This window comes from Strix uralensis, chromosome 9 (genome assembly GCF_047716275.1).
Source record: "Strix uralensis isolate ZFMK-TIS-50842 chromosome 9, bStrUra1, whole genome shotgun sequence".
Classification (NCBI taxonomy): domain Eukaryota; kingdom Metazoa; phylum Chordata; class Aves; order Strigiformes; family Strigidae; genus Strix; species Strix uralensis.
The window spans coordinates 18,293,684-18,315,571 of NC_133980.1; the positions used below are offsets into that span (position 1 = coordinate 18,293,684).

Here is a 21,888-nt window from a genome sequence, read left to right on the forward strand (position 1 = left end):
CAGATGCATCTTAAACTGAGGGATGGGTATGCATATGAATATGGTGGATGGAAACATGTTACTTTATTTTTAATTTTGTACAGACGACTGAGTGATGTTCTAAAGAGGAAAAGACTGCCAAAACGAGGGCCAAGGAGACCAAAATACTCTCCTCCAAGAGATGATGACAAAGTAGACAATCAAGGTAAATCGTTATTAAAATGTGATACTCTTATTTCCTTTTAAATTTAAGAGTAAGCTTATAAGATGTCAAAAGTGCTAGCTGTAATAAATGTGTTGATTCTCTTAATTTTGTCTTTGCTTCCTCCAGCTAAAAGCCCTACTACTACTCAATCTCCTAAATCTTCTTTCTTGGCAAGTTTAAATCCTAAAACATGGGGAAGATTAAGCACACAGTCCAACAGTAATAATATTGAACCAGCACGAACAGCAGGAGTAAGTGGTCTTGCAAGGGCTGCTTCCAAGGATACCATTTCCAATAACAGGTACACACACAAAACATCAAAATACTTGTAGTATGGTGTAGACTTTGAGGTGCAGCTACTCTCTTATGATAAGCCATCAGGTGATTAAGCAGCACCTATCAAAGAAGTTTGAGCTTAACCACTGTTAAAATAACTCTGGAAGAAGAATCAAGAAATTAAGGTAGAGGAAAAAAACCTCTTTAAACTATTAAGTAGCATGCTGGGGAACAGTTGGAGAACTGGGGAAAATGGTACAAGAAGTAATCTGTAGAGAATAGACCTTTACTGTGTTTGAGTAAGAGGGAAGAGTTTTTGTCTGTGACTGCTGTTAAACATCGGGAAAATGATACTCTGGCTGTGCCTTTACTTGCAGTGTTGGAGTATGAAAATGCTAAGTGTGGCCGAAATGCCTTTTGTGTGCTTCTTTACAGAGAAAAAATTAAGGGCTGGATTAAGGAGCAAGCCCATAAATTTGTAGAACGTTATTTTAGTTCCGAAAACATGGATGGAAGCAATCCTGCACTAAACGTATTACAGAGACTTTGCACTGCAACTGAACAACTCAACCTCCAGGTTAGAAATGGCAATCTTCCTTGGAGTGTGGGAGTAGGTGTAGAGGCAGTAGAAGTATTTAGGAGGAAGCTAGACCATCTTAGACTGCATGGCAAATATTTTAAGCATAGTTTTTGTTATCGTAAATGATGATACGGTGTTTCTTCATTTGCAATGGTTTGCTTGGAATTTTTTTTAGAATTAGTATATAGGCTCTGGCACATAACTTAAGATAAATCACTAGTATTAACACGGGTATTCTTGATTCCTAGCAATGTGACACTTACATAGCATTTTATTTCAAAGTTTAAAATTCTGCAGTTAAATGTTAGGGATTGACTTTATACCTAAAGAAGAACATAGATTGTAATAAGAACTTTGGGGGTGGGAAAGTGGTGGAAGTAGCATTCTGTTGAAAGGATAGAAGAAATACAGATTGGGTTGAATCTATAGCATCTCAAGAACTTGAGCCTTGCTTCTCAGACAGTTGTGATTCTTGATAGATGGTCTAAACCTGTAAGTTCTAAAGTAGTTAAACAGCTGAGTTATGTTCTGTGCTTTGATCTAAGCAATCCTTAAAATACGAAACTTTGCCTCCTCCTCTCTCCCACACAGATGTCATGTAAAATATATACCAATCTGAGGATTTTTAGTGTGGTGTTTTTTTATAAAAACTTTGGAGCTCATCTTCTTATTACATGAGACAGAAATGGGACCTTGCATTTCTCTTACAATGGGAAAAATGTAGATGTTGCCTATAATGTCTACTCTTGACTAGAGAAATTGCTTATCCTCAGATTATTTGCCCTGTCATTGTTTGTATTGAGTTACTATACACTCCAGACTTCCCCTGCTTTTTGCTCCCTTTAGAGCTGTTCCATGCAGTAGGAGAAAAAACAGTACTTGTTAATACCTGGGTAGTAAAATATTACCTTCATATTTTTCAGGTGGATGGTGGAACAGAGTGCCTTGTAGAAATCCGTAGCATTGTCTCGGAGTCTGACGTCTCCTCATTTGAAATCCAGCATAGTGGGTTTGTTAAACAACTGCTGCTTTATTTGACATCAAAAAGTGAGAAAGATGCTGTAAGCAGGGATATCAGATTGAAAAGATTTCTTCATGTATTTTTTTCTTCTCCGGTAAGTTTTCATGTTTATTGTTTTGTTGTTCTTAGTTGTCTTTCTCTCAAATTGTACTTACCTGACCATCTGAGTGGCCCAGGAATGACCTTGGCTTAAAGATGGAGTATGGAAGGAATATTTTTTTTTTAATGCCTAAGCTGCATAACACTACAATTGTCACATGGTTCTATGTCTTTGCAGGTCATACACTTTTTAGAATACCATGTAATTGCAGAAAATTCCACACAACAGTGGAAAAAAATCCTGAATGGCCAATTGTCTGAGTCTTGAATAACTTGAAAGTTGTTCCTGAGTTTTAAGAAGTTGATATGGAAAGAGTTTGGAGAGTAATCTTATCACTTGCTCTCTTTTAGTCCTCAATACTGCAAGAAACTATATTATCCTGTTTTTAAAGGAAGAAATTTTAAGTGAAGAGAGGAAAGTAGATAGCTACAGCTTCCATGAAGCTTTTTGCTTGTGGTTAGGGGTGAATGCTTAAAATCTGTAGGGCTAGTCAGTTAAAACCAGGAGCGAAAAGTCCTTTGAAACAAGTCTTTCATAAAGTTGTTATGTGTCATCTAGTCATAGATACTTCTCCTATTTTAACTGAGAGCAGTGACTCTTAATTTTCTTCTTTCTTTTTTTTAAACAATTTGTGGTGTAAATTGCTTACAATGGATTAATTCAAGCATGTAACTAAAAGCCTGGAATATATTTCAGCTTCCTGGTGAAGAACCCCTTGGAAGATTAGAGCCATTAGAAAATGCACCTTTGTTGGCATTAGTCCATAAAATGAACAATTGCCTCAGTCAGATGGAACAGTTTCCTGTCAAAGTGCATGACTTCCCTAGTGGAAATGGAACAGGGAGCAGGTAAGGATTAATGCTCAGGTAACAGTTTTGTTGGAAGCTTTTGTTTTCCAAAACTTGTTTCCATGCTAAAAGTTTCAAGAGGTAATGGAAACTTCTGACCCTATTAAAGACAAAAGCAATTACACAGTTGGCTTTTTTATTCAGTGGAAGATTGAGTATTTAACCAAATGTATGCTTATCGTCTTGAAACCTCTCTCACTTAGATTGAGGGTGGATGTGTAATTTTAAATGCAATGTCTAAATTTAAGCTTTAAAAATTCAAATTTTTTCCTTGTCCCCATGTAACAAACACTGAAAAGAAACAAGCTATTTATTGCTGAGACACTGATACTTTTTTAGAGATGTAATTAAACTGCTGAGAGTTTGTATTACAGGGCTAAACTTTGTTATTGAGATAAGTTCTGTTCTCTAGGATGGTAATGGATTGAGTGATAACTGTTGGCTGTCAACATACTTTAAAATAACTGTAGACCTGCCCTGTGTCTTAAGGTAGATTAAGTTTGGAATACAACTTGTTACTTGCATTCTAAGTAACTAATTGAAGACCTATATCTACAATTTCTTTTGTGTACTTTTCTTGAATAAATCAATACTTTTTCAGTTAATACATAACAGTTAGTCTATTTCGGCTGGAATGTAAATTTTGAAATCGTTTTGTGGTGCTGGTCAAAAGCTCAATTCAGTTATAGACGTTCTTGTGACTGTGTGGAAATTAGGAGGGGAGGAACATTCAAAAATTCATTTTCAAAACTATAGCATTCACACTATAGCATTAATCTAACATTAAAATTCAGTACTTGTTTTTTATGAAACTGTTAAAATCCATGGGAATGAATGCAATAGATTTCTAATACTTGAAGAAATTAATCATCTTAATACTGGCTTTTGCAAAGAGTATGTGCTCTTTGCACAGAGTATAATGCTTCCTAATATGCACTGTTTCTTTAAAAAGTGGGATAGCTACCGAATTTATAAAGCTGCTACTCATAGAAGCAAAAGTCTGCTCTTCTTTTTGATAGAAAATTAAATATGGGAAGTCAGACTGCTGTAGTATTGTTTGACTGCTAGTCTTACTGTAGATAATGTCAATGAGGACTTTGAGGCGTTAAGATTTGGTAGTCTTTCACTAGCACCTGGAAATAGAAGTAGCCCAAGAGGTTTGTGTATAAAAATAGTTTGGTGAGATAGAACATGTACATAATCTATACTTGGCAAGAAAGAACAGAGGTGCTTTCAGGTCATCTCTTTAGGTCCTTATTAAAAAACATATGAATGGGTACTTGCATTACACACACCCCACCCCCCCCCCCTCCCCGATTCTGATCCTTGTTGCACTGCAGGTAAACCTCATGTGGCATCAGCTGACCACTGAACAACTTCAGACCTCAAAGATGGTCAGTATAGGCCATGTTGTAATCAGACCTCAGAATGGACCTAATCCATGTAGCTTCCATTTGAAATCGGATTTTGTCCAACTTGGTTTCTGGTGTTCTTGTAGAATAAAATTTTTATGCTGTTTATCCAAGTCTTAATAGCTTATTTTAGAGAAGTAGGCTGAGAAATAATACTCTGAACAAGTGAATTTGTAAATGCATGTATAAGCACACTTTAATGCTTTTTTTAATGCAGTGATGGTTATTAGATTCTTTGTGTAGCAACTTTTTTCACAAATTATTTTGAGTTTTTCTCTTAACAGAGGATCCCAAGCTTTAAAATTCTTCAATACACATCAATTAAAATGCCAACTGCAAAGACATCCAGACTGTGCTAATGTGAAGCAGTGGAAAGGTGGACCTGTGAAGATTGATCCTCTGGCTTTGGTACAAGCCATTGAACGATACCTTGTAGTTAGAGGTATATATATTATACAGTCATATGTGTTTTGCTTCTTGGGATAGTCACTACTGTCAATAGTGTAGAGTCTGTAAAAACCTGTGAGGATTATACTGAAGGCAAATGGGAGATACCTATAAATGTATCTTGCTCACAGGGGAGGAGACTAAGACTGCAGAGAATTTTCCCTTTTCTGGGACAAACTTTCTCCTTTTGTAAATGGTTCAGTCTAAATACTGACAGAAGTATAATCTAGTTGACTGTCATATTGGCTGTAACTTGACATTTTAATTTGAGATGTTGATACTGAAATTTGTTCTAACATGTTTGAACCTTTTTTAACGTATTTTGGAACTGTTTTAAACAGTGGAGTTTTTTTAAGTCAAAGTACAAAAGCACTGCTACGTTTTGTGTATAAACAAATGATGTTTTTTTCCTCTCTTGTCTCAGGCTATGGAAGAGTTAGAGAAGACGATGAGGATAGTGATGATGATGGGTCTGATGAAGAAATAGATGAATCTTTGGTAAGCTTTTGCTCTGGGGGTAAGGGGAGGAAACAGTGTGGAGAGGGGCTTAAAGAAAAGCTAGCAACAAGTTTTCTAACTTGTGTGGGTTTTTTGTTTTGTTCAGGCTGCTCAATTCTTAAATTCAGGGAATGTGAGACATAGACTGCAATTTTACATTGGAGATCACTTGCTGCCATACAATATGACTGTGTATCAAGCAGTTAGGCAGTACAGTTTGCAAGCTGAGGAGGAGAGGGAGTCTACAGATGATGAAAGCAACCCATTAGGAAGAGCTGGGATTTGGACAAAAACGCATACCATTTGGTAAGTTGGCTAGAGAAATCAGGGGACAACTTCTCCAGTTTCCTAGATCTATATACATAAAGGAAATTGGAATATAGTTGTTTACCCTCTCTCCCAAAACTGTGAAACTTTGAATTTCTTGATGTGCTTGAGATACTTAAATTTTAGTAAGAATTCATCGTTAGCTACTCATTTTCTAGCTCATTAGAGAAACTGATGAACAAGAAATGGGGAGTCTTAAATGACGCCTGCTAGATGGAGGGAAATCATAGTGTTAGGTAACTAACCACAAACAATAGAGAATGTGTCTGCAGTCTACAAATAATGGTCAACTTCATACTGGTTTTCACAGGTGATTGCTGTGCAGGTATATGTACTTGCTGGCCATACTTTGCAAGGAGCAGTGCCAAACATTTTAACATTACACAATGTCTTTCTCTTTTTTAATATTTAAATGTGTTATTCAAAAGCAGAAAAACCCAAACCAAAAGCCACTTCTGTTTTTTTTGTCTATACCTTCTGCTTCTCTTCCAGTTCATGGAGCCAGAGGGTCCCCATTTTTCTCCCCCATGACATACTTTGCTTCTGAGGGCCTAGCTTCAAAGGCTGGATCATATCCAAATGCATTGTTCTTGTCTTTCTGCTTTTAACTGTCATTCAAGTAAAATTCTGGTAATCAAAGAACCAACACTTTTACAACTGCTTTTGTTTCCATGTAAATTAGTATTTCACAAACATGTTTTCAACTTTTAATTACTTTTTAGGTACAAACCCGTGCGAGAGGATGAAGATGGTAATAAGGACTGTGTTGGTGGTAAAAGAGGAAGAGCACAAACTGCTCCCACAAAAACCTCCCCTAGAAATTCTAAAAAGCATGATGAATTGTGGCATGGTGAGTGCATTGCCTTGCTAATATGCTAGATTTGTGAAATTTCTGAAAGGATGGGAAGGAAGAGGGTTGAGAGGCATCATAGTGTTTCTTTTAAAGCAAGCATAGTATAAAAAAAGTAAGCATATATTACTGTGTATTAAAACTAAAAATAAGATACTTAGTGAATTGTCTAACTAAACTGTTGTAGTTAAGTGAATGCCATGACTACCTAGGCTCCTAATAATTAAATCTTGGGAAGACTTCTAATTGATTTGTTTTGATAACATATTCTTTTTTCCTTCTAGATGGTGTCTGCCCTTCAGTATTAAATCCTCTAGAAGTTTACCTCATATCTACTCCACCTGAAAACATAACATTTGAAGATCCCTCGTTAGATGTTATTCTTCTTTTGAGAGTTTTACATGCTATCAGTCGTTACTGGTATTATTTGTATGATGTGAGTAGAGCACTCTTCAAACCACTTTCATACTTGATACAGACACCTCTGTCCTGAAACACCTTCTTCCCCTGGCCACCTCCCCCCACCAAGACAGAATAATGTGAATATCATCTTGCCCTATTTATTTCTCCTAACTTCTGTTAAGATGAAGGCTTTTAAGTTCTTACAGTCAATCATATTTCCTCTATAGTGTGTTAAACGCATTTTCCATGCTTTTTCCTTTAAGTTCGAAGAGCAAAATTATTCCTGAAAGAAAATGAATAGGAAATATCTACTCAGTCTTTCTTTCATGGCTTAGACTCTGTATGACCAAAGTGCCAGTGAAAGTTGTTTTTTTTTTTTTCTTGTGATGATAAGCAAATTAGAAGCATAAAGAAACCTCTTAACAGAGGCTTAGTATTTTTTCCAGCACTACTTTAACTAGAAGTACATTGTTTTTATTTAACACAGAATGCAATCTGCAAGGAGATAATTCCAACCTCAGAGTTTATCAACAGTAAACTGACAGCAAAAGCAAACAGGCAGCTTCAGGATCCTTTGGTAATTATGACAGGAAACATACCAACTTGGCTGACAGAACTTGGAAAAACATGGTATGAATGACTTACTGTATAGTGTTTCTAATCTGAGTTCACTAGGCCTCTTGACTGGGCGGGCAGCCCAGGTGCATATCATATGTTACAAGGCTTTTGGAAGTGCTGAGGGAGAGTAGAATATAGTCATAGAAGTCTTGCTAAGTTACATAGTGACACTTGGGTGAATGGTTCCACCTATATTGCATAGCTTAAATCAAATACGGAGGGATAGAGTAGCTGCAAAGTTTGGATCACTTCTTACAGGAGTTTCTGAGTAACTTGAAGTTTTCTCGCTGAAATAATAGTATGCAACTATTCAGGTTGTTTTTTCTCCTGTTAAACTGCTTAATGGCATTTTTCTCATACCACTACATTTATCTTAGCATATTCAGTATGGTACAAAGGAAAATATTTGTAGAATTACTGATAAAATATTATAAGCTTATAACACTATATTCATCATACTATGTAGTATCTTGATACAGAGTATAAGCTGTAAAACTCTTCCACTTGAAAGAATGAGAAATAAAAGTTGACTTTCTTGGATTTTTCAAGCATGTTAATGGAAGCCACATTGGTGACAATTGCCTGGAAATACATAATCTAGAATTTGTTCATTTTTAAAATAAGATCTCTAAATTTCTTCATGAACAATCCAAAATATTGTGAATGTGAGTATATATTATTATACAAACATCTGTAGCAGTGTTTGTTCTGTAAAACTGCCTTTTCAATTAAATATCAGTGGAGGACTACATTGTTAACTTACACATGTCTTTGAGAATAGTAGAATTGATAAGTAAGTTTCTCTGGTAGTCTTTCACAGATTATTTAAAATCTTTTTGGAAAATGGTGGAAGGTAGAATGCTGGTGTTGCTGTAGGTGGGTTCCCCCCCTGCCCAATATGGGAGGTTGAGTCACCTTCTTAAAATCTTTCATCTAAATTAGATTTGCTAACTGTAAACCAGGTGTGAACAAGTAAAAGAATATTTATTTTCTGGTATGAACTTTGCATAGCTAAGGTATTTTGCGTTATTCTTCTGGAAGAGTTAGAAGTTTCTGGAATTTTTTGAGAGTCCTTCTATTAAGTTCTATCTCTAGACTCTTGCTCATAAACATTGTAACTAAAACTAAAGTGTGTTTTGAAAGGCTTCCTTTGGGGGCTGTTTTCACCACAGTGTTTAGCAAAGCATTAATTTCAGGCATACTACACTTTTATTGTGTTTTAAACTAAACTATAGTCATAGATGCTAATTGGAACCCACCTAACTAATCCAATGCTCTTTACAGCCCATTCTTCTTTCCATTTGATACCCGTCAAATGCTGTTTTATGTAACTGCTTTTGATCGTGATCGAGCCATGCAAAGACTGCTGGATACGAATCCAGAAATCAATCAATCAGATTCTCAGGATAGCAGAGTGGCACCGCGACTGGACAGGAAAAAAGTAGGTATATCTCGTTTAAAAATGGAATGAATGATCTGTTTATTTTTTTTATACTGTCTATAAGAATATCATTGTGAGCAAGATTTATTTGTAAAACTTCAGATTTTGGTAGTATACCGATGAAGGGCAGGTTTGTTTTTATTCATTTAAAAGCCCCTGAGTAGGAAGCACAACGTCTTCTAGGTGTCTGCCACGAGGTGGCAGCAGGGGCTAGAGTATGCTACACTGCTTTCTTACATCCTGCTTAATTTTGGAGTCTTCACATAACTTCTAAAACTATACTCCAAGAATAAACTTTAAGGTTTAGGTTACACTAGTGATATTTCCATATATTGTCTTGTAAACATCTATTTTGCTTTATGGAGAATTTCAGAAGAATTCAAGCAATAAGATTTAGATCCTTAAGTGTTACTTGAATAAACAAAAATGTTCTTGTATTCTGGGAGAGTATTAAATCTCTTGTCACAACATAATAAAACTAAGCTGTGACTGTTTTCAATTGAAGGGGTCTTGGGTGTTTGCCTTGAGTCTGGAGAGATGTTACCTTAGTTTAAGGTCTGCTGTATATTGTAGATCTGTATGGTCTTGAATATCTCTGGAGAAAAAAAGACACGAGACATAAGAATCTACTTCAACTAGAATGTAGCTTCTGATATGTAGAAATCCCAGTGCTGGTGTGTGGTTTGTTGGGGTTTTTTTGGTTGTTGGGCATTTGTTTAGTTTTGGGTTGTGGGGTTTTTTTTTCTGTTTTTGAAACCTGCTGCTTTCTCTGCTAGAGAATCTGTAAGGGCAGGGTATAAGATTATTCCTTTAGGCTGCTGGATTTTGGCATCTTTATTTTGTGTTTGCTTCTCCACATATTAGTTTGAGGTACGTAACATCACATGACAACATTTCTCTGCTATAGTCCTACTGCCAGATGCTTGGCAGGAGTAGTACCTATTAGTTACACTGATACAAATGTAAGGCATTGTTTTTTCGTTTTATATCAAACTCTTTAATTGTAGTCAGTTTTTATGTAGAAACAAGAATTATTTTATCAAACTATAAGCTTACAAATTGTTGAACTGTGGAACTATTAGCGTGGGGTGGAAAAACTTTCATAACTAATTTTTATCCTGTTGTAACTGCCTTGGGAGCTGGGACTTACAGACATAATTTCACTACTTAAAACTTCTCTAATGTGTAGCGCACTGTGAACAGAGATGAGCTGTTGAAACAGGCAGAATCTGTGATGCAGGATCTAGGCAGTTCAAGAGCCATGTTGGAAATCCAGTATGAGAATGAAGTAAGTAATATCAATGCAGTCTAATTTAACCCCTTTTTACTGAAGATTAATACAAAAAAGCTACAATTTTCCTTGAATGACTTAGTCTCTTGGTCCTTCCCATTGCTGGTGCCACAAAATTTTATCTATTAACTATCCCTAATCCACTTGGTTGTGACTTAGTTGCTAGGAGAAACTCTTTCTGATCTACTGAATTTCATAATTGGTCTTATTCTGCAGAGCACAATTTTTTTCTAACTCTAAAGCAAACAGCTGTGTGCGTTTCCTCTATAATACAAAGATTAGGTGGCTAATACTTTTATTCCATTATTATGCCCTCTGATATGTGTTCTTTCCAAGCTGTCTCAGTCTTATTGTAAACATCGGCGTAGTTAGGTTCTCTACATGCTTTTTGCAATGCAGTCCTCTTTATAGCCAACAATATACCATATTTCTCAGAATAAATAAAGATTTTGATATTCAAACTGACCTAATTGACTCATTCATTTATCTTATTCCCCCTCCTCTCCCCACACCCTCCCTCTCCCTGAAGGTTGGCACAGGCCTAGGCCCCACGCTAGAGTTCTATGCACTTGTATCTCAGGAACTACAGAGAGCAGACTTAGGCCTTTGGAGGGGAGAAGAAGTGACTTTAGCCAATCCAAAAGGTAAATGTTTTATTACCTGAACTATCAATATTGATCTAATGTTGAATTGATTCTAAATTGACTTTAATTATGTGAACGGCTTTGAAAAAGCACCTCAGTTTGTGATCAGATAATATGCCTCATGGTAGTGTGTGATTATCTTTGTGGTTTGGCTTTTTTAATTTTATAAGAAGCTTTAGGTTATGGTTATCTGTTAATCACTTTCAAACTTGCTTCTGGGATGAAACTAGCAGTGTATGTATTGAACTCACTTCTTCTTTAAAAACTTTTCTTTTGTCCTTAACAGGAAGCCAGGAAGGTACAAAGTACATCCATAACCTTCAAGGCCTTTTTGCACTTCCTTTTGGTAGAACAGCCAAGCCAGCTCACATTGCAAAAGTTAAAATGAAGTTCCGCTTTCTGGGAAAACTAATGGCCAAGGCAATCATGGATTTTAGACTGGTGAGAATAAAATGGAAAATGTGATTCTGAGGGGTTAAATGGAAATTCTAGTTCTGATTGTTGGGGAAAAAATATCATTGAGTTGCATGGAATTATTTTCAGCTCTTGCAGTTCAAGTGGGGTGGCGAGAAGGGATGCAGGTGAACTTCTGAGGGGAGAAAGGGTAGTGTATGTTGAAGATCTTTACAGTGGCTATTGAGACCACAGTGAAAAAAGGAAAAGCTTTGCCAGCCATGGGTTGCAGTCTCTCTCCAATCTTCTTTCAAGATCATTTTGGGCTCATTATTATACCAGCTGCTAGCTTGCTGGTTGCCTAGTGCATATACATTAGATCAGTCGGTTGTGAGTTCTTGACTAAATTTCTCAGGTAAAACCATTCAGACATAGTGTTTTGGTGTGTGCCAGAACTATGAGTTAGTAAATAGTATTCTAGGTCTAGAATACAAGAGAGAAAATAGCAAAAGATACAGTTTTGGAAGGCAGTTCAATACTAAACTAAGTTTTAATTTCCAGGTGGACCTTCCTCTTGGACTTCCTTTTTATAAATGGATGCTACGACAGGAAACTTCCTTGACATCACATGACTTGTTCAGTATTGATCCAGTAGTAGCCAAATCGATATATCACCTTGAAGATATTGTAAGACAAAAGAAAAGACTTGAACAGGACAAAACACAGGTGGGAAAGTAACCCTAAGAATGGAAGAACACATTTTCACACGTTTGGATTTTATGAAGTAGCTGTAATTAAGAGTGTATGATGGTGCATAATACTCATAGTAATACTAATAATGACTTCATTGTAATAAAAGGAGTAGTTTTACTGTTACTAAATCAGTAGCTAGTAGTTATAACATGGTCTTTGTAATGTAGACTCTAACATTAGAAATTTATTATGGGATTCTTACGTGTGATTAAACATAGGCTAGAAATGGCTAAAACTGCCACATGTTTGCCTAAGGTAACTTTTCTTTTTGGTTCACTTTGAAAAGACTAACCAACTTTAACAGCAGGGGGAAAAAAAGAAGTCTATCCTTGATTTTTGAACATTCAAAAGGCTTGGGTTTTTTTTTATTGGTTAGTTAGTCAAATTTTCAAGGCTTTTAGAAGTGCCTTTTGTGGATTTTTTCCTTCCCCACTGAAGAGCTGTATGCAGAACTGGTGTAAACTGTCTTCATATGGAAATTAGTCTTAATTTTTCAAGGTTATCCACTCTTAGATGAAAATAATACTGTTCACTGCTGTGAGTAGTGATAAAAGGTCTTTGGCATGCATGCTCTTTCTAGCGTCCAATGTTAATAGACAGTAGGTGGTAATAACCTAATTTATACTCTTAATACATCTACTTTGTTAGTAGTGAAGTTATTGCAAGCTTGTGGGATTTTGTTTCTCTTCACCTCACTGTCTCTCTCTCCTTGATCACCACTTGTAATTTCCCAACAAGCATTTAGAAAACCTGAAATCTGGTGGATGAAAGCTGAAAAATGTCAGTATGCATGCTGAATATGAATGTCATTAATTATTCTAAGGAGAAAACATAGCTTAAGAGCCTTAGTATATTACCCTTCTCCTCCTTTTGCAGTAGTGTCTTCTAAATAAATAGTAATGCAAGAAGGTAAAGTAATTCTAAAACTGCTACAGAAAAGTATACTGTTATGATCTTTCAAGTTTATCCATTAAGATAGCAGACCAAGACAAACCAGAAACTGTTATCTATGGAAAATATAGAAGGAAAGCAAAGAGTACTGTAACAGTATTAATAGTAATATTCTTACAGAAACTTTTAGTTAACTGCTTTTAGAAGTCATAACTTTTGGATGTTAATGTGAAATAATTGTTCTTGCTGGTTTTCACTTCCAATTTTTTAGACCAAAGAAAGTCTACAGTATGCATTGGAGGCTCTGACTATGAATGGCTGCTCAGTGGAAGATCTAGGCCTGGACTTCACACTTCCTGGATTTCCTAATATAGAACTGAAAAAAGGGGGAAAAGATACACCAGTCACCATCCACAATCTAGAGGAGTATCTCAGAGTACGTAAAAGCAAAGCTAGGACTAAAATTTCCTTTATTTTTCCTCACCTTGCTCCCAAGTAGTTATGCTTCCATATATTTTTCAGTTCATTCTCATGAACTGGTCACAGCAGTAATTTTCCTACAGATTGCTTCTATTCTGTACTAGTTTATTGCTACAGAAAAACTGTTTTGAATCCTAGTCAGTGCACCTGACTTGAAAGTTTTTGTAGTACAAAAAAGTCTGGTTTATACATAATGATGTCTCAAGAAGTATAGTTTTTTTGGATAAAGTATGTTGTAGTAAGTGGTGTAATTTGAGCTGTGAACTTTTAGAATCTTTTAACAAGTTCCCATGGCAGAGTATGCTAATGAATTAGTTTGCAGTAGTGACTTAGCACCTGCTACTCACACTTCAGTGAGTTTTAAACTGCTCTAATAGTGACATTTTTTGGAGTCGAACTTAAGAAAACATCAGGTCAGTTGCGAGTCAAAACTAGAGCAGTAGTGTTTCTTTAAAAAAACCAAAACCCAGGCAAAGAAGAAACCCCAAACCACAAAAAAATCACAGAACCAACCAACACCAAACCATTTAAAAAAAAAAGGTGAGGAACAGGTAACAAAACAGTGCCATAATAAATTGACAGTACACTTGCATATTGATTTATTCTTATGTCAGAAGAGACATAAACCCTAGAAAAACACAAGGGTGATACTTCTGAACAAAGGTAGGAAACTGTTTCTGCATAAGAATGTGTTAAAGGGAATGGGTTAAAACAGCCTGGAAAAGAGATGAGGAAAGGCAGGAAAGAATGCAATATTGTCACGTGAAGTCATGAGTTGGATGGGAGGTAAGAACGATTGATTGCATCATGAAAGAGCAATTCCTAAATAATGCATTTTCTGACAGGTTAGTCTGCTGCCAGTTTCACTGAGGACTGTTAAGATTTTCAAACTCTGATAAACATATCTGATTTGGTAGAAGTGATTCAGTAAGGGACATACAAGCTCCTGGGTATCAACTGAGAACTTTGTGAAGTTGTTCCATAATCTTTACAACTGAATATTGAGCAGTTGCTGTTCATCTTCAAGATTCAAATTGTTATGCACATACCAGTTCTCATATCTTTATTTGTTGAAAGCAAATTCTGCTAGTCAGGAATCACTTATAAAATTAAACATATTTCGATATAAAGCTGTTTGCAGACTTACAGATGGGCAATGCCAACAACCATAGTTTGTTAGAAACAACATTTGCAGTCTCTGTTTACTGAGGAAAGCTGAGAAAGATTGCTTTCAGGTCTAATTTTTGTACAGTTTGCAGTCTTCTAGGTAACTTGTATCAGGTATCTGATATGCTGAGAAAGGCTTGCAGACATCTTGGATGTTCTGTAGTTGTCCTGTTGCAGGCCTCTGGCACTGTAAAGGGAAAGCAGATCACCACAGAAAGGTTGCTCTCTGTTTCATTCTGAACAACTTTTGGGTCTATTTTCTGTAAAGGATACCTGTGCTTGTCTTTATATTCCTGCGTTATAGAGGAGACTTCAATTAGATCCCAGTAATTAGCATTATGTACCTGATGTCAAGGAAATAGAAAAGATTTCAGAGAGAAAATTAGTGTCCTCTGTATCACAAGTATGATGACTTGTAATTTAGAAACAGTATATTTAATTTATCAGCTAGCCTGTAACAGCTCCCTGTGGGTCAGCTGCCCTGCTCTTGAAAATGTCATTTTCATTAAAATCTTGTGTGTGGTTACCATTAAAAGTAGTTTATAAAGCTAGAATATCCTACTGTTAACCTCTCCTGCAGTTACGTCATTCCACCCTCCACCTCCCTTTTCTCCCTGAAGGACAGTTCCCATAGGGGCTGCCTTTATCAGAAAGTGGAACTATTTCAGCTACCAGTGTAGTGAAAGACTTTATTCTCTCTTTTTTTTTTTCCCTTCTTTCCTTCTCTGCTGTACTATAAAGAGGCCAAGTTGTTCAGGATTTGTGGACAAAAAGTTTCTGGAGTGCAGTTTTTTGCCTAGCCATTTGATCTTCTCTTTGAATCCACAAGAATACAGTGCAGCTTAATTTTGCCACACACTCCTGGTCATACAGTTACAACCTGGTGTCTGAAAGTAGGGATGTGCATCTTACCTGAAACTCAATGCTTGACTCTTGTGTAGGAAAGCTTATCAACACATCCTAATAGGCTTTCATATCTGAGTGCTTTCTGGAACAAGTAACTCTTCAATTATTGGGACAGGATTAAATACTTGTTTCAGGAGTCCAGCAGTATCAGTGAGGTTTTTAATCATAGTCAGATGCTTTTCTTGGCATTTGAGGTCAGAGCTTTTAACACATTTAAAAACTAGTAGCTGTGTGTTGACAGCACATCTCTTACAAGCAGCCTTCACTTCCTGCTGGAGTTGAAGGTATCCAAGGCAAGTGTAATCATCAGTAGCACTAACTGACAAAGGAATCTGAACTTGGCATGCAATCTGCTGTATATAATTTATTTCTTAATTTATTGGAGAAATACTGGCTGTAGGAGATTTAAAAGAATTTTGGTCTTGTTTGTGTCATGTCCCCTTCCTTCCCCCTAGTGCTTATTGTTTCAGTATGTGCTGTCCACTTTGGAAGGTGAATTTAGTCCCGAGGGGTAACTGCAGATATAAAACCAAAAAAAACACCCCTGCCCCCACACCCCCCACCAAAAGCCTAGACTACTGTCTTTTGCCTTGCAGTTCTGAACCAAATCCCAGTAACATGATATTATTTCTTTTTTTTCCATGTATTCTTATAGTGTTAAGCTCCTTAATATAGTTTAAAAAAGTAACTTTAGTCTTTTTGCTGTATGTTAGAAAAGGATCCATACGTTTCCATTGGGGAAACTAATATAATACGGCCAATGATGCTCTAAGGATTTCTGTTTCAGTTGCTGAAATCTAAATGGATGTGAGCGTACAGAGAGAACATCTAAGCTAGGCTTCTAAAAATATCTAATAAATACTTAGGTTTGTTTTAAAATATTTCGTTACATAGGTTCAGTTTATCCAGCAAATCTGAATTTGATCTATTAACCTTGTTTTATAAAAAATAAAGACATTCTGCATGACTTGCATGCTTAGGGTATTCTAAATATGGGGTTGTTTGAACTCCAAATGACTTTTGCTAATTTGCAATGACAGAGCATATGAGAATGTTATAAAGAGAAACCCAACAAATTCTGTGTCTGTTGCATTGCAGCAACACTGCGCTTGCACACATGCAGTGTTATGAGTTTATGAATTAAGGCAGAATGAGGTAATGCTGTAGAGAAGCTCCGTGAATCAAAGTTCAAACTCTGCCACAACTACAGTGAGCATATGGCTAGGCTTCTGTAGAGGTTTTTTTCTGCAGCTGTAGTCTTTTGTACAGTAGTGATCATTTGACACTTCCTTTGTTCAAATGACTTTCACTTTTCCTTCTTATTTTTTTAAAATTTTTTTCTCTTCCCTGCAGTTGGTTATTTTCTGGGCACTAAATGAAGGTGTTGCCAGACAGTTTGACTCATTCAGAGATGGATTTGAATCGGTCTTCCCCCTCAGTCATCTTCAGTACTTCTATCCTGAGGAGGTTGGTAAACGTGTTTTTACTGATGCTTTTGTAACCTTATAGCTATATAGTACAGACAGTCTGAACCTAGGTGTGCACTGCATGCAGTGCATTTGTGACAGTCTGATGACATTACATTTCTGATGCATGTTAGTAAAACTTAATGTCCTTTAAATTGTATACTTAAATGTGAAAGATTTCTATGTTCAGTGGTCATTTATTTGATGCTTTTATTATGAACAGCTCCATTTTCTTTAAAACTGAGTGTATCCAGCTTTTCTGAGAAGTGCTTAAATTTATATATGCAGGCTCTCTATACTGGTATGGGTACTTCAATTAATTCCTTGTATTGCAGTACCTCTTAATAGCTGTAGATATAGATGTGGATGCTACCTGTATGTTCTATTAAAAAAAAAATTTGTCAGCTCTTTAACAAAGCTTTAGACAGTAAGAGGAGATTCAGATGAAGGGGATAAAGAATAACAATGGTTGGTCTTGCCTTGTTCTCACCACCCACCATATTCAGTTTCCTTGTAAAACTCTTAAACTCTTGAGTGGACTGAATTGAGACACAATTATGGGTGTCTGGATTAGAAGAGAGAATGTTTTATTACTCTGCCTTTAAGGAGTTTATTTGAAGACTGTACTCCAGAGGGTTTGTTTACCTTCATAAACTTAAACCTTTGACTTAATGAAGAAATGTTAAGCATGCTCTGAAGCACTGTGTTAGCTAAACCTTTGCATTACTCGTTCTTGGTGCTTTACGATGTAAGAGTCTCTTAAAGCTGAGATCTGTAACTGCTTATAGTGATTCTTCATGTCTCTCCATTGGTACTACTTTCAGAGTACCAGCACCTTTTTTTCTGCAACAAATTTAAGGCTAGTAAAAATGCCAGATTACTCTAGTTTCTCCAGTGCTTTACCCAAACTTCTCCGCTTTGTGGTATGTGTGATGCTGTTCTTCTGTCTTGTCATTGTTTGGAGTGGTTTGATGCTTGCTTCTGCTTGGAAATGTTGAAATACAGATTGTTAATCTACTAATATGGTTGATCAAAATTAAGCCATAGGAGTAGTGTTATCTCTTCCTTGAATGGAATATATGTGTGTGATCTCATGTTCTGTTGCTGATAGCTATCCAGCCATTTGAACCTTTTTACAAACCATTCATAAACGATTACAAAGAGCTTGTAACTTTTTCTTGTTCATGAACAGAACAGTGAGGTGTGTCAGACATCTTGTTTTACTGAGACTGGGGCTTTACAACTCCTCGTGTATCCTAGGACATCTGGAGAAGCCTTTAATGTTTTGACTGTAGCCTGTCATGTCTGTTTGCCTAACTGCATAGTAAGAACAAACAAAATAATTGAAATACAAAACTGCTGTCTGACAGATCCGTCTCCAGTGATTGATTTTCTTTTTCTTTCAAAGAAGAGCTTAAGAGTTCCAAAAAGCAAGTGCAAACACTATTCTTCCCATTCCCTTAGATTTCTTTAAAAATTGTGAGATTTCCAAAACATTAAGGCACTTCTCGTTCTCCAGTGTAAATTGCTTATTAGAACTGTCTCTGTTCTAAGAGATACGTTCATATCTCATGTGGTAGTGGGTTGTATGCAAAGGCAGATTCAGCAAATGAGGCTGTCACTGGCATGAAGCTATTGCATTCAAATAATTCGGGAGGATTGCTTGGGGTGACTGAGGTGGTTTTGCAGCAAGCCATTCCAGAAAGTGGAATGCTGTAGTAGTAGTCAGAATAGAGAGTACTCATTCTGTCTCAAGTTCTAAAGAGGGAACCTTACTTCCGTGTTTTTTAATTTTATAGTTGGAGCAGCTCTTGTGCGGCAGTAAAACGGACACTTGGGATGCAAAGACTTTAATGGAATGTTGTAGGCCAGATCACGGTTATACGCATGACAGGTAATGCGGTCTTGTTAAAATAAATATTAGCACCAGAAGATGTCTTTAATCTTGATACACTTTTATTCAAGGTAAAGTAATTATATGAAATTTACTAGAAAATATACTGCACTGAATACAAATCTGATGCAATTATTTTAACTATAAACAAAATAATTCTTTTTTTTCCGTCCGTAGTCGAGCAGTGAAGTATCTCTTTGAAATTCTCAGTAGCTTTGATAGTGAGCAGCAAAGACTGTTTCTCCAGTTTGTGACGGGTAGCCCCAGACTGCCTGTAGGAGGTAGGTTTTGTTTATTACAAATTCCTATATATGACATCAGTATTATTAATGCATTTCAGAATAAGTGGATTATTTCAGTATAGGAAAAAATGAGCTAACTGTATTTTAGAGGTTCATGCTTGTTTGACATTTCTAGTTTCAGAAATGGCTGGGTACACTTCAGGTAGAATTCTCATAAACTTTCTGTTAATATGACACATAATTGACTCTCTTCAGGTTTAATTTGTGTTACCAGATAACCTGTCAGAGGGCAAAAAATAGTTCAAAATTTAAAGAAAACTCAAAACCCTTAATACTCTATTACTCGGCTAGAGGTGCATTAAGTTATGACAACATTGCTACCTGGAAACAATAACCTCTTTTTTGAAAGGAAACAATACTAGCATAGCGATAAAATTTAATTTCTCCCCCTTTTGAATTTCAGAATTTAGATGAGAAGCAGTGAGGAAAACTGACAAATTTGCGGTCTTTGCTAGGGACCATTATCGAATACACATTTTACCATATTCTCAGCTGAACTTTTGCAAGTAAAAACAGAATTTATGCATCTATTCCATTACTTACGGTCTTTGGGGTTTGGCGGAAAGAATTGATTTAAAAAAAAATAGTTTAGAGCTCTTTTGGGGAGAGGTGGTGCAGACACATGTGAGGGTTAGGAGTATAAAAACCTTAGCTGAAGTAAAAAAAATAAGGTACCACAGTCATAGATAATTTCTGAGTATCTTCGAAAATGTGATTGGAATAGTTTTTTTACACACATGGAACACAGAATTAAAAGTAGATGCATCTAGCTTATTTTTTTTTTTTAATTCATCTTGGGAAACTAATCTGCAGACATGATTTTAGGTATTTTTTAGCTTGCTATATGGCCTTATAAAGCCGTATTCTAAACTTTTAAAAAAGGAGATTAAGTAGTCAGTTACGAATGCATGCTTCTGTCACTGTTAGATGTCTGCAGTGTTAACTGTGGGTTTTCAGGAACAACCTTATTCTGAATGTCTTTATTCTCATTAATAGGCTTTCGAAGTTTGAATCCTCCGTTGACAATTGTACGCAAGACATTTGAGTCTACAGAGAATCCAGATGATTTCTTACCCTCAGTAATGACTTGTGTGAACTATCTCAAATTGCCGGACTATTCAACTATTGAGATAATGCGTGAAAAACTCTTGATAGCTGCGAGAGAAGGGCAGCAGTCATTCCATCTTTCCTGATCACAATGAAAAATGCGATGTCTGCCTGTTACAGCAAAAGAGAAACTCATGATTCTTTTCTAAATATATCACCTGAGTCAAGGAAACGTGTTACGCCTTCTTGTTGTAGAAAAACGGCTTGCAGATTATAAACAAAGACACTTGGTTGATATTCATTAAAGGCCCCTATGGACTTAAAGTGATCAGGCCCTAAAAGTTGTTGTGACAAGGTTTCTTTAGCAAGTTCTTGTTTAAATTATCATTTATTTGATGAGTGAAGTTTTTAACTTGCTTTGCTGTGTGAAATTTAAAAAGGGATGTTTTTCCAGGCTGGAACAATAAATGTCGCTGTGCAGTTTAATACTGGGCTGTGTGTATCCATCTAGCTAAGTCTGAAGTTTTTCCTCCAAAGACAACTTTTGTACATAAGTACAGAAATTAAAATACACCATGTATTTGACGAATCTAGTTTAGTAGACTAGTTCTGTGTACCCTCACCTGCCTCTAATTTTACCCATCCTCATGTATTGTCTGATGTGCAATTCACTTGGTTCTTTTTGTGTGCAACATTCAACAATTGTTATGTTTTGGTTAGCATGGGCATTTAACTGCTCCATGCCTCTTTCTCTGATTAAGATAATTTAAATTTTACTGAAATCAAATATATATTGTCAATATAATTCAGCCTTTGTAACTAGGTAGAACCTTCCTTATAGCATAGTTTTACTGTAGTGGTAGGATATAATGGCGACAGTCTTTACCAGTCAACGCTCTAGAGCTGTTTACACAGGATGCAGGCAGCAAAAGCCTCTTATTAGAGGCGAGGAAGAATTACTTCTTTCATGTAGTTGAAGTCCAACAGCTTGGGCTGGCCAGTGTGTATTGTGGTAAGGCCAGAGCATTTCGAATTGATGTAAAGTTTTTTAAAAGATAAATTAGTTGTTTCATTCCCTGTTTGAGTAAACAGTTTTCTTGTTCTTGATCTAAGTTCCTGGTTACTTTTGTAGCTTTTTCTTTTATCTTTTTTTTTTCTCCCCCAGTGCTAGCTTGGAACAAACAGTTCAGCCTTTGTCTTTTGACACAGATAAAGCACCTGTAAGCAATGCTCTGTCCAACTGTTTTATGTGCTGATTTCTCAAATCTGCAATAATTTACTTCATCAGGTTAATGTTTTTACCTGAATATAAATAAAAAAGTTTGCTTCACCTTTTTGTTTATAGTTTTGTACTGTATGCATAAAGTTCAATTGTGTAAATTACTGTAATGCAAGTAAATCATCCTAAATCTACTTGGCTAACAGCCTGCAACTTGTGGATGATTTACTACTAAAACAAGACCTTTTAAGACCTCCAACTTAGAGGGAAATTTTTTCCTTTCTATGGGTTCAAAAAACGGGCAATTACAAATATTCCTGAGATGTACCTGCTATATAGTTCATCTCTATGGAAATGTGATAGTTAATTACTTTTATTCAACTTTGAGAAATCAAAATTCATTTCAGTGCTTAGTAATTGTTAAATTCTGG

At 36.2% G+C, this 21,888-nt stretch overlaps 1 protein-coding gene across 11 annotated transcripts in view; it reads left to right on the forward strand.

Moving 5' to 3' along the window:
* The window catches only part of TRIP12 (thyroid hormone receptor interactor 12), an 81,649-nt gene extending 60,081 nt beyond the window's left edge, over positions 1-21,568 (forward strand). For 6 of the 11 annotated variants that reach the window (XM_074877624.1, XM_074877629.1, XM_074877631.1 and 3 more), the window contains 22 exons: positions 84-184; positions 311-485; positions 896-1,037; positions 1,964-2,155; positions 2,858-3,009; positions 4,691-4,863; positions 5,293-5,366; positions 5,473-5,672; positions 6,416-6,543; positions 6,828-6,979; positions 7,433-7,575; positions 8,848-9,004; positions 10,194-10,292; positions 10,825-10,939; positions 11,226-11,380; positions 11,894-12,058; positions 13,248-13,412; positions 16,883-16,996; positions 18,188-18,319; positions 18,795-18,889; positions 19,067-19,170; positions 20,188-21,568. In XM_074877624.1, coding sequence (XP_074733725.1) covers positions 84-184; positions 311-485; positions 896-1,037; positions 1,964-2,155; positions 2,858-3,009; positions 4,691-4,863; positions 5,293-5,366; positions 5,473-5,672; positions 6,416-6,543; positions 6,828-6,979; positions 7,433-7,575; positions 8,848-9,004; positions 10,194-10,292; positions 10,825-10,939; positions 11,226-11,380; positions 11,894-12,058; positions 13,248-13,412; positions 16,883-16,996; positions 18,188-18,319; positions 18,795-18,889; positions 19,067-19,170; positions 20,188-20,384 — 3,130 coding nt within the window. In that variant the 3' untranslated portion in view covers positions 20,385-21,568. The remainder of the gene's footprint in view (positions 1-83; positions 185-310; positions 486-895; positions 1,038-1,963; positions 2,156-2,857; positions 3,010-4,690; positions 4,864-5,292; positions 5,367-5,472; positions 5,673-6,415; positions 6,544-6,827; positions 6,980-7,432; positions 7,576-8,847; positions 9,005-10,193; positions 10,293-10,824; positions 10,940-11,225; positions 11,381-11,893; positions 12,059-13,247; positions 13,413-16,882; positions 16,997-18,187; positions 18,320-18,794; positions 18,890-19,066; positions 19,171-20,187) is intronic. The other 5 variants (XM_074877632.1, XM_074877634.1, XM_074877633.1 and 2 more) reach the window with 3 other exon arrangements.
* The last annotated feature ends 320 nt before the right edge of the window (positions 21,569-21,888 follow it).